We start from the raw sequence: 14,703 nt of genomic DNA, 5'->3' as shown, positions 1-14,703 counted from the left end.
TTTCTCCCTCTTTATAGTTCCCTCCTGTGATCGGTCCTCTGTTGGATTGTTTTGTTAGTACTCCTGTTCAGTCGTGTTTTTTATTCCTGTTCGGTCTCAGCCAGTGTTTGTATTTTTGTTTGAGTTTTTTTTCTGTTTTATTTTTCATCTAAAAAATACAACTATATTTCATGCCTGCGTTTGGGTCCTCCTTCCTGCACACCTGACATACTCGTCACATCAGGCCAAGTCTATGAATATTCAATTGTTCAGTGTTGATAAATGTGGGTGGTGATATGTTAATGTGGTTGTGAGGTCATAACCAAGACAATTTAAAAAATAACAAGCCGTTTTGGCAGCTTATGCTGCATTCCATTCAAAATCAGATGTGATATTCTGACTTGATATCTATGATCGTGAACCACAAGGGCACTCAATAGTCAGATGCCCGGAAGACGACGAAAAAAAGTCGTTTTTAGCAGAAAAAACTGCAATGGGCTCATTATTTTAGCTTGTGTTCGGCTGTCATGAGAGATGTCTTCAAGTAACCAAATTGATAAGAGATGCTACAATGCTTCCAATTGTTGTACAGGTGTATGATTTTATACATCTGTCTCTGAAAATATTTGCTAAACGGGTTTTATTATCTTGTAACGTAGGAACTTTCACTCATTGATGGATATTATCATTGTAATTAGGAGCAAATCTCTATCCAACGTCCCACCATGACCAGAATTGCCCCGTATCTTAGCAACTCAGCAGACGGTTATCACTCTATAGGTATGAGTAGCAGCTTTCATCACAGAATGCCGTTGGCTGCATCTAGAGGCCTGATCCAGGCGCAATGCAGGGTCACACTCCAAAAGCCTGACTTCCGCTTCGATCGTATTTATCTTAATTTATGCTTTTTAATTACTTTGAACAAATAGTATTTGACGACAGAGATGCTGATCGTGGCTGGTTGAGATGGAAAGACACATGATGAGTTTAGAATGTAGAAATATCCCATAATACCCAAGGATTAACTCAAATTTCGGGTCCTCATCAGATGCAAAAACACACTTGCGGTGTGTCAAGTGTGTTATTCTTGTTATGCAGTGCAATTTCAATTCTTAAAAAAATTAACATGCCGTGTTGTAAAAAACTATCTATCTATCTGTCTATCTGTCTGTCTGTCTGTCTGTCTGTCCGTCTGTCTGTCTGTCTGTCTGTCTATCTATCTATGTAATGAACATTGCTGGGAAATTAAACGCATTTAAACGCACGTTTGACGCATTAAAAAAAATAACTAAATGAATGCAGTATCGATTTTTTTCACATCATGAAATTTCACTGATGTTTTAACCATTTCCTGTGGCTAAAATTGGCATATATAAATTTCTAGGAGGTACACGCTCATCTCGACTGCACATAGTACCACATAAACTGATGTGCAGGCTTATTAATTACGCACGACGCATGTCCCGGGCATAATAAACACAGAAGTGGATTTACTGTATGGAGAATGGAGACTTCACCCGCAAGTGGTGAGCCAAGTGTTGGAGAGATAAGGACAAGCTGACGTATCTTTTCATATTGCCCGAGAACGCTCACTCGCTGTCATCCGCGAGACTGATTGGCAGACAGAGATATTCCATTTGTATTGTGTCTGTATGTATAGTGTCTTATTATGCATTGGCAATGTACCCTTAAGTTTATCTTGCCAGTAAAGCATGATATGAATTGAATCTGCCCATTTGATGCATGATATTTTATGGCATGTATACATACAGTATACTTGAATCAAATATATTTTTATCTGTAAAAATGTGTCTAATTTAACTATATACCCTTTTTTAATTATTAAAATAAATGTTGACTAACCAATTTATTGCAAGTTTTTGAGACAAAGTATAAAGTAAATATATTTATAATTTAATGTTTGTTTTAATGTACCATGTACCATGATTAATCATGATTAATCACAGAAAACTATGCGATTAATTGGTTAAATTTTTTATAGTTATACAGCCCTAATAATTAAGTATAATTAATTTACTTAAATCATTATTTAATGATTTATTTAAGGATTTTCCCACCAAAAAGAGATGTCACTTCCTACAGGATGTTGTCATTTAAGAAACTGGCTTTTGTTTTATTACACAAATGTAATAAAGAAACATATTACACTCATTTAATCTAACAAAATTCTATAATATAACAAAATAATGTTATATTTGGATATTAATCAAGAAAGGAAGGAAAGTGATTTTGAGGGCATCAGGGAAAAACATCTATAAATTATTAAATAAATTATAAGTAAATGTAGAAAAATAACAAATAAAATAAAAAGAAACACCTGTAATGTTTCTTAAAATAATAATAATAATAATAATAATAATAATTTCAGAAGCTACTGCATAAGTACACAGGACAATGGTACAATGGACAATGGCAACATTCAATCAATCCAAAGTAGTAAAACTATTGAAAGTTCACCCCCATGTTCACATAATTGGGATATTATTATACAAGCAAACTAGCAAACATGATTTCCATTTTTAAAAATTGTGAGTTTAATACTTCATCCAGTATATAAAGACTATATTATTAGGACATGCAAATGAGCTGCAAATTAGAAATGATCCAAAATCTACTAAAGTAATATAATAATAATGATTAACTTTAATATTTCATTTAACTTTTTTTAAACCAGAGGTTTGGTTTGTATGATTAAGATAATGGTGGTGATTATGATAATGCCTTGAGCTTTATTATTAGTGATGTGGAAAAAAATAAAATAAAGCAAAATGTTTTTGTGTGATCATTAAGGCTGAGTTGTGATAAATGGTTGAATCGCAGCACATTAAATGCTCATTAAAAAAAAAACTCTAGGGGGTGTGTGTGTGTGTGTGTGGGGAAGGGTGACTGGACATCAGTAAAAACTCACTGTGGGGTTTAAGTGGTAGTTCTGCCCGTTGGCTGATATTAGCTGTGTGCAACTAATTTATGTATGCACAATTGAACAGATGATATGTTTGGAATGCAGTCCTAGCGTACTGCATACTTCACAGGATATGCTGTATGCCTGTTTTAAAAACATACTGTATGATACAGTATGCTGTAAGGAATGCTAAATGTTTCAAATAGTATACTACATTAATGTCAAATCACTAAGATGCATGTTTTCATAGTAATGTGAAAATAACTTAACTTTGGCAGGCTTATCAAATAATGAATCATTAAGGAAATGTTAAATCCTGGTTAAATACCTATTCTGTGTTAGATTGTAGTATGTTAGATCTTACACCACTGTGTATGATTAAATAGGCCAACTTGTCTATTGGTGTCTGTTACTTTTTTATGTGATTGATTAAATTGAATGTTGATTAAAAATGTTAATGAAAAAAAAAGAGGTTTTATATAGACAATGCGTGCTATTTATGAAACAGTATGCAGTTAATACTGTAGCTCAACAGAAAAATGGTGATAGTTCACAATTACTTTTTGGATTTTGATGCTGATATCTAGAGAGCAGGGTGACCGATGGCCAAAATAATACTGATATACTGTACAATTTATACATTTAAAGGAATACATTTACTCAAAAGCTCAGTGGGGTTAAGATCCATAACACTCTTTTCCAATTATCTGTTGTCCAATGTCTGTGTTTCTTTTCCCACTCAAACTTTTTCATTTTTCTGTTCTGTTTCAAAAGTGTCTTTTTCTTTGCAATTCTTCCCATAAGCCTGCAAGAGTCTTCTCTTTACTGTTGTACATGAAACTGGTGTTGAGCGGGTAGAATTCAATGAAGCTGTCAGCGGAGGACATGTGATGCGTCTATTTCTCAAACTAGAGACTCTGATGTACTTATCCTCTTGTTTAGTTGTACATCTGGTCTTCCACATCTCTTTCTGTACTTGTTAGAGTCAGTTGTTCTCTGTCTTTGAAGACTATAATTACACCTTTGAATGAAATCTTGGCTATTTCAAGCATTGTATCGCCTTCATTCCTCAAAACAATGATTGACTGATGAGTTTCTAGAGAAAACTGTTTCTTTTTTTGCCATTTCTGACCTAATGTTGACCTTAAGACTTGCCAGTCTATTACATACTGTGGCAACTCAAAAACAAACACAAAGACAATGTTAAGCTTCATTTAATGAGCCAAATAGCTTTCAACTGTGTTTGATATAATGGCAAGTTATTTTCTAGTACCAAATTAGCAATTTAGCATGATTACTCAAAGATAAGGTGTTGGAGTGAATGCTGCTGGAAATGGGTCCTCTCTAGATTTGATAAAAAATGACTTTTTTCGAATAGTAATAGTGCATATTTTTTACACCAGTAATGTCCTGACTATACATTGTGATCAGTTGAATGCCACTTTGGTGAATTAAAGTATCAATTTCTTTCCATAAGAGCAAAATATGTACATTATTCCAAACTTTTGGCCTTCAGTGTACATGAAAGCAAAAAATGTGCACCATTCATTGACAAGAATGTTAAAAGATTTTTAAAGTAACACTGAAATGGTTAACAACTGATGGTGCTAATCTCAAAATGTCCAAAGATTGCTTCATATGTATGTGATTATTTGTCACTAATAGTATATGTAAATGCTGATTTTCTTGTCTAATGTGTGCAAACAGGGATGCGGGACATGCTCCATATGATCGCTCACCAGTGGCAGGAGCTACAGAGGCAAATTCGCCGTCAACACAGCTGGATGCTTCGTACACTGGACGCTCTGAAAACTCACATACTTTCCAGTGAGAGGGATGAGGAACAGAAAACACACAGTCATCACGACAGCCCTAAGGTACAGTCACTCACCTGACACCCAAACTTTACACTGTTACACATGTGTGATGTGAATGAGAATGTTCGACTTAAAGGGATAGTTCACCCAAAAATTTAAACTCTCATCATTTACTCACCCTCATACCATCCCAGATGTGTTTGACATCCTTCTGCTGAACACAGAGATTTTTAGAAGAATATCTCAGCTCTGTAGGTCCACACAATGCAAGTGAATGGTGACCAGACCTTTGAAGCTCCAAAAAAAGAGATAAAGTCAGCATTAAAGTAATCCATACAACTCCAGTGGTTTAATCCATGTCTTCTGAAGAGACCCAATTGGTTTTGGGTGAGAACAGACCAAAATATAACTCCTTTTTCACTATACATCTTGCCATTGCAGTCTCTAGGCACAATCATGAGTTCAAGCTCTTTATGACTTTATCTCCTTTTTGAAGCTTTTGGAGTTCTGGTCACCATTCACTTGCATTGTATGGACCTACAGATCTGAGATATTCTTCTAAAAATCTTTGTTGGCATTCTGCAGAAGACAGAAAGTCATGCACATCTCAGATGGCATGAGGGTGAGTAACTGATGAGAAAATTATAATTTTTGAGTGAACCAACCCAACCAACCCAAACTATTTTTTTTTTTAAATAGTATTTGAAAATGTAGTATGCTACTAGTTGTTCCAGCAACCCACTGACTAGTCGATTTTGAAAATACGTAGTTTTGCATATCCCTAGTTTACTGCTTAGCCTACTGTTTTTTAATAGTATGTGAACAAGTAGTATACTACAAGTCGTTTAAGCAACCCATGACTAGTCAATTTGGAAAACATGTAGTTTTGCACATCCCTAGTGTACATACATAAAAAAAAATTTGCATTTAAAATACTATGCAAAAAATTTGTGAATTATTTTTTGAATTATTTTTTTTAATCCAATTTTGTGTAAAAATGCCTTAACTTTTGACAGTGTCATCAAATAGTGAGTTGTTAAAGCAAACATTGAAACTGTGGTTAAAATGGCTTAGTGTATTGTATTAGAGGAGGCAGTATTCCACATAGCATGCTCTATGTAAACTGCACATTTTAACAGTTCAGTAGTTGATCTTTCCATATTGTGTACAGTGTACATACTACATACAACTTTCTTTAAAAAGAATAGAAGGAAGTATGCCATTCGGAACAAATGTGATATGAATGAGAATTTTCTGTCCATAAATGAGCTCAAATGCCATGGCACGAGACATTTGATGGCTCTCACAAACACACACACACAATTATACTTTAGAGGCAGCGCACAAGTCTCAATTTATACTTCGCATTTAATGTGTAATTGCAGTCGTAGTTATTTCAGAGACCAATTTCTCATTGTTTAATTGTCAATTGTGATTGGGTAATTGCACTCCAATTAGATGTCGTGTCTGTGTGTGTCGGGACCCTGAGAGCGCGGCCTGGCAGGAACAGCGAGGCGTGTTTGTGTTTGTGCGCGGCATGTGTAACAGCGGCAGCTTTAAGAACAGCGTGATCTCGAATGGATTTCCCTCGAGAGTGTGAGCATCACCAGGGCGCAATCTTCACTTCTCCTCTCCGCCGTAATCTCTTCTGCTTCATCTGCAGAAAACCAGAACAAGGGTCTCTCTTTCTTTCTACCACTATATTTCTTTCTCTCTCATTCTTTCTTCGCTCATTTTCCTTTCTTCTTTAACTGCTCAAACAGAAATCTATTGCTTCTATATGTTCGCAATTGCATACTAATATAGTACTCTTACTGTTTTTGCAGTATGTGGAACAGTATGTACTGTATACTGTGCACACTATGAGAATTTTTGGTAAATGAGCAGTATATATAGCACACTGTATGGAATAATGTACTCACTATGCAGTCAGATGTGATTTTTAATATCTCTATAGAGTGCAACAGTGGCCGCCTACTTTTTCAGCCATCTTGGTTTCCGGAAGTATTTTTGTCATACATTGTTTTCCATAGTAATTTCATAAACTCCTTTATAAAAGAGTTCTAAGCCATGAACCAAACCAACCATTTTCGAGATGAATTACAACATGAAAAACTTTAATCTAAAGCAAAACATAATTTGGTACAAGACTTAAATGAGGGAATGAACCACAGTCTCATGAAGCATTGAAAATGACATAAATGATAAATGATGGTAAAAAATAAAACTATTAAAGTTGTTGATATATTAATAAGTATAGAAACAATATATTGCAAAAAAATTATATATATATATATATATACAAATATAGAAGTATTTTGAGAGCGACTTGATTGCATCATTCACAGTGTGTCATGGGAGTGGGCGGTCACTGCAGAGCTCTTTTGGCGCACTTTGTTAATGCGATTCTCTGATTGGTGGATCTTTCTCTGCAGGTGTAGTGTAATTATTCAACACAAATTTCACTATTATAAGCAGTTTAAAATAATGCAGACTGATTGCTTCAGCAGAAGCATATGAGGCATTGAATAACCTCTGAGCTTATGGTAGGTCTGTCTTTAAAGGTTTATGCTATCATATCATTTATTTTCCCCTATGGACAAAAATTAAATTAAATTTTACTTCTGGAACCAGACGTTTGCGCTCGGTTTTGACTAATTAATTGAAACGACTGCCAAAAGTTAATATATTTTTATACAAAATTTGATTTAAAAATGCAAACTGTATTGATTTCTTATATGATAACTGAATTAAACATGCAATGTGGTGAAATCACGTAACAAAATACAGTAGCAATTATTTTTGAAACGTTTACTATTGCAAACGGTTTCACTTACTGTTACAGCCATAAATGGCATAAGAGGTTCATAATATTTTTCTATATATTAAGATTAAGATACATTTAAGCTAAGCCTATTTTGAACATTTATTCTGTATAGCGTTATTTAGTTAATATTATTTAGCTTAATATATTGGCATTTTAATGATCATTTTTAAAATTCAAATATTCTGTTCACTTTTTTGATTAAGAAGAATGGTGGTCGGTACTAGACAGTCTTTTGACCGTGGAACCGTGTTTATTTTGAAGCTTGTTCACGTGTAAATCATTCTTAAGATTCTTTTTGTATCCCGATAAATGGAAAGTAAACTGTTACACTGCGAGTTTATGGCTTCAAGTGTGCAATTCTTATGTGAATGTCCCTCGTGGAAATGGCAGAGTTATGAAAAATGTCTTGGACCATCAGTATACTTACTTTTTTAAAAACAGATGGCAATACTGTATATGTAGTGCATATACTATATATATGGGTATGAAATTAACTGGTGGTGAATGCCCAATTTTGCAAGCTACTTTATTATCATAATGATAATTTTGCGACACTAAAGAGTAGACAAGCACAAAAGAGAAACTTCTTGTTCAAGCATCGTTTCTGAGGCTGTTGCATGTCATTTGCCATGTTTGGTAACATATACAGCCACAAATATTTAGAATTAAGCAATGTCACGATGTATGTAAAACTTGAACTGCTCCTTGGAAATAAAGCAATCTAAACTCGGAGCACCTCCTGAGATGGACTGAGAACATTTGCAGCGATCTCACAGACAACGTTTTTCTTCCCAACTGTTTTCAGAAGTCTGAAATAGAGAAGAAAGACTGAGAACTATATACATCCGTGTGTAAGAAGTCCTCTTCAGCGGCAGAGCTCAATCGAACAGAGTGAATCAGACACGCGCATTGGCGACTTTTCTTTCATCTGTTCTTCAAAATATAATCAAGTGTGTGTTTTTCAAACATGCGTCTTTGTGTCTAATGGAATTTCTTGTCATATGTCACTCCAGGATGTATTTTATAGGTCGCCCGCCAAAGTGGCAGGTAGCAAAATTACCTGCCTCTTGTGCATAAACTACCTGCATTTGGCGTGTTGGCGGGTGTTCATTTCAAACCCTGTATATACTGCTTCTAGTTCATTTTTCAAACTTGAACTGGAAAATCAAGTCAAGCACATTGCATTGAGGGATACAATATACTGTACATTTTGTTACTGTAGCAGGTCATCTTGGTTTTCAGATGATAGAATGACATTCCGAATATTAGATCCTCCTTTTTTTTCCATTTGTGTGCGCCGACATAAATAATGGTGCTTTTAAATTGTTTTGTTGCAATTAGAAATCACCACAATCAGTGTGATCAGTCAGCGTTGACAGCCATTAGCCGCTTGGTTACAATGAATTAACAGAGAGAGGGGTGAGTGATTCATTATCAGAGAGCTGTTAATGATGATCGGATGCATCACCTAATTAGAGACAGGCCGGAGGATTGTGGGAAGGTCACACAAGGAGCCACAAATCTCTCTCTGTCTGAGCCAGGGTGGGGCATCTAGACTGAACCGTGTATGGTGGGGCAGAAGTTGTGAAAATGGGTCTAGTTGAGACGGTTTTATCCAAAGTGACATACTGTGCCTTCAAGTTGTAGATTTTCTTTAATCAGTGAATGCAAACCTATGACCTTGGCGTTACTGGCACCTCTTCCAGCTGAGAGACAGGAACCTTTCAGATCTCATTCAGGCTTGCATGGATTCAAATTTAGGTTAAAAGCAGTAATGGAAAATGCATATTGTTTTGGTATTTGAGCTGGAAAGTTATCTAAATTGTCCTTTTGAGGTGACACTACTGTTTTAGGTGGAGGACTTTGGTAAGATATTAAGATGTTTAGTTTAAAATGACAAATAAATAAAATTTAAAATAAAAATAAAACGTAAGCTGATATTACCCGTAGAATATTTTACCATTTGTTTGTTCATTCTTATACACACATATATTTTGAGTACGTTAAAGTGTAAAAGTCATAATCCTTGTGTTTTACGTTACGTTTATTGAAATGCAGTGTGTGCTTTCACTTAGGTCAAATACTCAAACAAATGCTGTTCGAAAGCCTGTCTCGGATCGCCACATGGCCCATAGATTCATCTTAATGGAGGCACAGGGAATTCATATCACTTTGTTGAAACCTGTGTTTCACTGACTAAACAATATTTGGAAACTGCTGTCAAGGCGCTCTTTTCAATGACAAGCCCTCCCGATCGCTATTAATTCCTAATGCTTCACCACAACAGGTGTCGTTTGCGGTCATTAATTTGCTTTGGTTAAAAAACGGCTCACAAATGAGCAATGCTCGCCGTCAGAGGAGTAATATATACCGCCTCAGCCAGACACTAAGTCTGTCCCCAGAATGCCATTAAGGGGTGTACAAAGCAGGCCGGGTGCTCTCTCGACAGCCATAACGGTTTGTTATTATAGCTGAAACATATGTTCACACCCACGTCTTGCCATTGTATTGCGCCGTCTAAATTATTTTCTCAAGACCATAAAGTTTTCAAATGGCTGGATGCTGGTCAAATGGAAATCCTGAAGGAAACCTGTCTAGTTTAGTTATTCGTCTCTAATTAAACTGTAGGGGGAAGATCAAAGCAACGAAGGTGGGGGTATGTAGTCATTAACGGCAGGAAGCGCCAACAATCGACTCGCAATAACATGGTTCTCTGATGAGATAGACAGACAGATGGATGGATGGATGGATGGATGGATAGTTAGACAGACAGACATGATAGATCTACACAACAATATAACACAGGAAGACACACATGACATTGCATAAATCAGCTAAATGTCACAGTATATCAGATGACATGGAGAAAAGGATAGGCAGCAGGTGAACTTTATATGTCTTACATTTGTGCAGGGATTCGTAGGTAATATTTGATATTGTGTTAATTTGAGCTCTCATATTCACGGTGGGAATTCTCTGATCTGGTGTCAGGGTATGACACATGTGTGTTCTTTCCAGATCTTAAGGAGATTTTATCCACATTCATGTAAAGAAAGATCTATTACATCTGCCTTGCTTTCATTTCTAAGTCAGAAAGGCACATATATGTATGTATACAACAGTATAAAACATACACAGTATAAAACATTTAAATACAGCATCATGTATTTACCTATTTCAGCCTGTTCGAGGAGCTACAAAATAAAAATACGATTTCAAATAAGATTTAAAAATGGCTAATGAAGATGCTGACCTCACATGGAAAGGGAGACTGTTCCAGAGACTAGGACCTATCACAGAAAAGGCAGGATCGCCTTAGATCTATAGTGACAATGAGGAACCCTCAATAGAAGTTGATCAGAAGACCTGAGTGTTCTAGTGGAGGAGTAAGGGAGGAGAAGGTCACTGATATATTGGGGCATGAAACCAGATAGTGCCTTGTTGACATGAAGCAGAATTTTAAAATCAAACCTGAATTTCACGGGAAGCCAGTGTAGAGACGCTAAAACAGGAGAAACGTGATCCCTCACTCATGACCCTTTTAAAAGCCTAGCTGCCACGTTTTGTACAACCTGTAGGCGGGATAATGCAGTTTGAGGGAGATGAGTTGACACTAGTCTAACCTTGATGAAATTAGTGAGTGGATCTCAATTTCAAGGTCTTTATTGGAAAGAAAATGTTTTACTTTAGCGATAGATCTCAGGTGGAAAAAGCTACCACTGACAACAGCACTGATCTGTTTATTGAAAAGTAATGAGGAGTCTAAAATCACTCCAAGACTCCTTACATGATCTTGTACATTCAACGTCAGAGGACCTAATTGGGCAACCAGGCCAGGTAAAGAGGACATTGTTGAACCTAAAATCAGAACTTTATTTTTGCTTTCATTTAATAGTAAAAAATTGTTTGCCAGCCAATGTTTAATATCTTTAAAGCAATTTAGGTTGTTATCAAATGAACACTTTTGTCTACACTCACTGGGAAATAAAATTAAGAATCGTCAACATAACAGTGATAAGATATGCTGTACTTCTGGAAAATAGAGCTCAGAGGAAGCATATACAGGGAAAATAGTAAGGGTCCTAATATCGACCCTTGAGGGACACCACATGATAATTGAGCCGACGTAGAAGAAAAATTCCCAAAAATTTACAGAAAAAGTCCATTGTTTTAGATAGGAGGCAAACCACTGGAAGACCATACCCTCAAGATGAGTGAGAATAATATTATGGTCGATAGTGTCGAACGCGGAACTGAGGTCTAATTAAACTAAGACAACAGGTGAACCTGAATCCATGGAGAGAAAAATATCATTAGTGACCAGCAGCAATGCAGATTCAGTGCCGTGCAAGGGTCTGAAACCAGAATGAAATGTATCTAAAATGTTAAATGTATTTAGATAGGAGTAGAGCTGCGAATAAGCAACTCTCTCCAAAATCTTGGAAATAAAAGGCAGTTTGGAGATTGGTCTGTAATTGCTGTGTATTGCCGGATCCAAAAAGTTTTTTTTAACAAAGGATGTAGAATTGCTTGTTTAAAACTTCTTGGAACAACCCCACTTGCTAATGAGCTGTTAATTATAGCTGTCACACTGGAACTGATAATCGTGAAAACATATTTAAGAAGATGTGGCGAAAGAATATCCAGCTTGTAACTGGAACACTTCGTCTTTGAGACTACATCTGTTAATGTGCTGACGTAAATGGTTGAAAGTGAGTCATTGAGCTGGAAGGGGACAGCATTAGTGGTTGATCAAATTGTGAAGGAACAATAACACCTTTAATCTGCTCAAATTTGTGAGTAAAGAAGTTTAAATATGTCTCACAGGTCTCTTGAGTGGCATCCAGAAAAGCATTTCTAGTAGGGTTTAAAACAGAATCGATTGTATTAAACAATACTTTTGGTCGATTTGCATTATCAGAGATTACTTTAGAGAAAAGCATAGCTTTCGCTTCCTTTAATGCTCTTTGATAGTTTGTTAAACACACCTTTAAAATGTCAAAAGAAACCTGAAGCTTGTCTCTTTTCCACTTGTGCTCTGCTTTTCTACACTATTGTGAGAGAGCAGAGGTGACATCATTTAGCCAAGGCTGTGAAACACCCTTAACTCTCCTTGGCTTAAGCAGAGTGACATTATCAAGAATAAAAGTACAAGATTTATTACTGTAAAAAGCATTGTTATATGAAGCACTCCATTAGTGTTATACACATGTGTTTTACACATGCCTTCTAGAACATTTTAAGCTATCTTAAGGGTGCTTTGACACTTATTTATAACTAAGACCCTTATAAGTGGACAAAAAAGTGAACAAAGAGTAAATTAACACATTCACACTGGTTCCAGGTAATAAAAATGGGCTCAGATCTCTTTGTGGTCCAGTGACAGTGCCGCAGTCTACTTTCTATTCACACTGGTTTTTTGGAACATGAACCACCATTATAATTGTCACGATTCCCTGTTGCCTGCCCTTTGTTTCTCCCTTGTCATCTGTCCTGGACTACACTTCCCATAATTCCCTGCCCTCACCACTGCCAGCTTCATTTTTCTCACCTGTGTTTCATTTAATCATTATCCTTTGTGTATTTAAAGGGTAACTAAACACCTGCTCAGAGTCTGACTCCACCCACTAGAAATATTTGAAAATAATGGAAAAGTGGGCAGACCCCGGCGGGGATAGAGGGAACGAACCGAGTGCGGGGCTGAGCGGTGGGGGGGGGGGCACCTGAGACTCGTAGTGACGGATTAATTGACAGCTGCTGTCAGACTCTATGTTATTATTATTCCTCACACGGTCGCAAGACGACATGTACATGAATCTGGCGTGGTGAGATGGAACCTGCTTACGTCAGCTGTCACCGCTTACCTCACGAAGTACCGCAACAGCCAATAGGAAAATTCAACTGCAGTAGCCACCGTTCAACCTGAAGAGGGCAGCACTCAGAAGTTTTTACACCATGTATTGTAGAATTAAAACACTTTATACACAAATGTCAAAAAAATTACTTGAATCAATGACCAGTACTAATAAAGCCCCATGCTTACAGATCATTAACTAAAAAAAGTTGGTTTAGGGTTTAGTTACCCTTTAAGCCCTGTTGTTTGTTCATTCATGGTCAGTTGTTCTGTAAAATGAAACACAGGTGAGAACAATGAAGCTGGCAGTGATGAGGGCAGGGAATTATGGGAAGTGTAGTCCGGGACAGATGACAAGGGAGTAACACAGGGCAGACAACAGGGAATCGTGACAATAATATTAATTATACATTTTATATATTTGTTTATTTCTTATTATTTTTTTTTTGTTTTTTATTTGTGTGTATGATGTCAAGGTCATATTTAACCCCAAATCAATACAAAATAAAAAATAAAATTGCATAAATAAAATGAAGCCTACTTTTAAGACTTTTACGTTTTTTTGGACATTATTCTCAGGACACTTGAGCACATTTTACCACCCAATTTTCATTAACAGAACACATCCAGACGTTTTAGTATTCTCACTGTTTTTAATGATGATTCTAATTACTTAAAATATTTTTTAAACACATTTTACTGTATTTAATAAAAAAAATAAATTAACCTCACACACCTGAAAAGTTATAGATTGGTGCGTAAAACAAGAGCTATTATAAAGACAAAAATATATATATATTATTAGCAATATTTCGATCACACAACCTTCATCAGGCTTCAAAGGTTGTGTGACCAAAACATTGGTAATACATTTTTGATCGTGTTTTGCAAGCTATGAAAGTGTGCATGATTTTTTTTTTCTTTTGACAGTATTACATTTAAAAATGATGCTGTTAAACAGTAATTTATTCCTTTTTTTTCTGCTTAAAATTGGGTAAAAATTGAAAGTGCTACCAAGGGAGTACTACTATGATGTGTATATCTCTATATGCGTGTATGGATGTGTGTGAGAAGTTTAGTTAGCTTTAAAAGGGTCCGAGTTCTTTTGGACCATTCACATTTATGTCAAATATCTTGCAAACCGCTCTCATACCATATCAACGAAATGCAGTGTGAAAACACCCTTAAAGTCACTGCCCCCGATTAGACCATGTTATTTCTCACTAGCTAATCTAATCCTATAACCAAGCTTACCAAACGCCCTCAGGTTAACAACCGAGCTACGACATTAACATTTACTTGT

The 14,703-nt window shown here is 36.0% G+C and overlaps 1 protein-coding gene across 1 annotated transcript in view; it reads left to right on the top strand.

Moving 5' to 3' along the window:
• Positions 1-14,703, top strand: part of akap6 (A kinase (PRKA) anchor protein 6) — a 210,068-nt gene that overhangs the window by 78,065 nt on the left and 117,300 nt on the right. Inside the window, exon 7 of the mRNA XM_052146055.1 lies at positions 4,610-4,779. Within this exon, the coding sequence (XP_052002015.1) occupies positions 4,610-4,779 (170 nt within the window). The remainder of the gene's footprint in view (positions 1-4,609; positions 4,780-14,703) is intronic.

This window comes from Xyrauchen texanus, chromosome 16 (genome assembly GCF_025860055.1).
Source record: "Xyrauchen texanus isolate HMW12.3.18 chromosome 16, RBS_HiC_50CHRs, whole genome shotgun sequence".
Classification (NCBI taxonomy): domain Eukaryota; kingdom Metazoa; phylum Chordata; class Actinopteri; order Cypriniformes; family Catostomidae; genus Xyrauchen; species Xyrauchen texanus.
The sequence above is the reverse complement of the archived record's forward strand: the minus strand, read 5'-3'. Positions and strand labels throughout refer to the sequence as shown.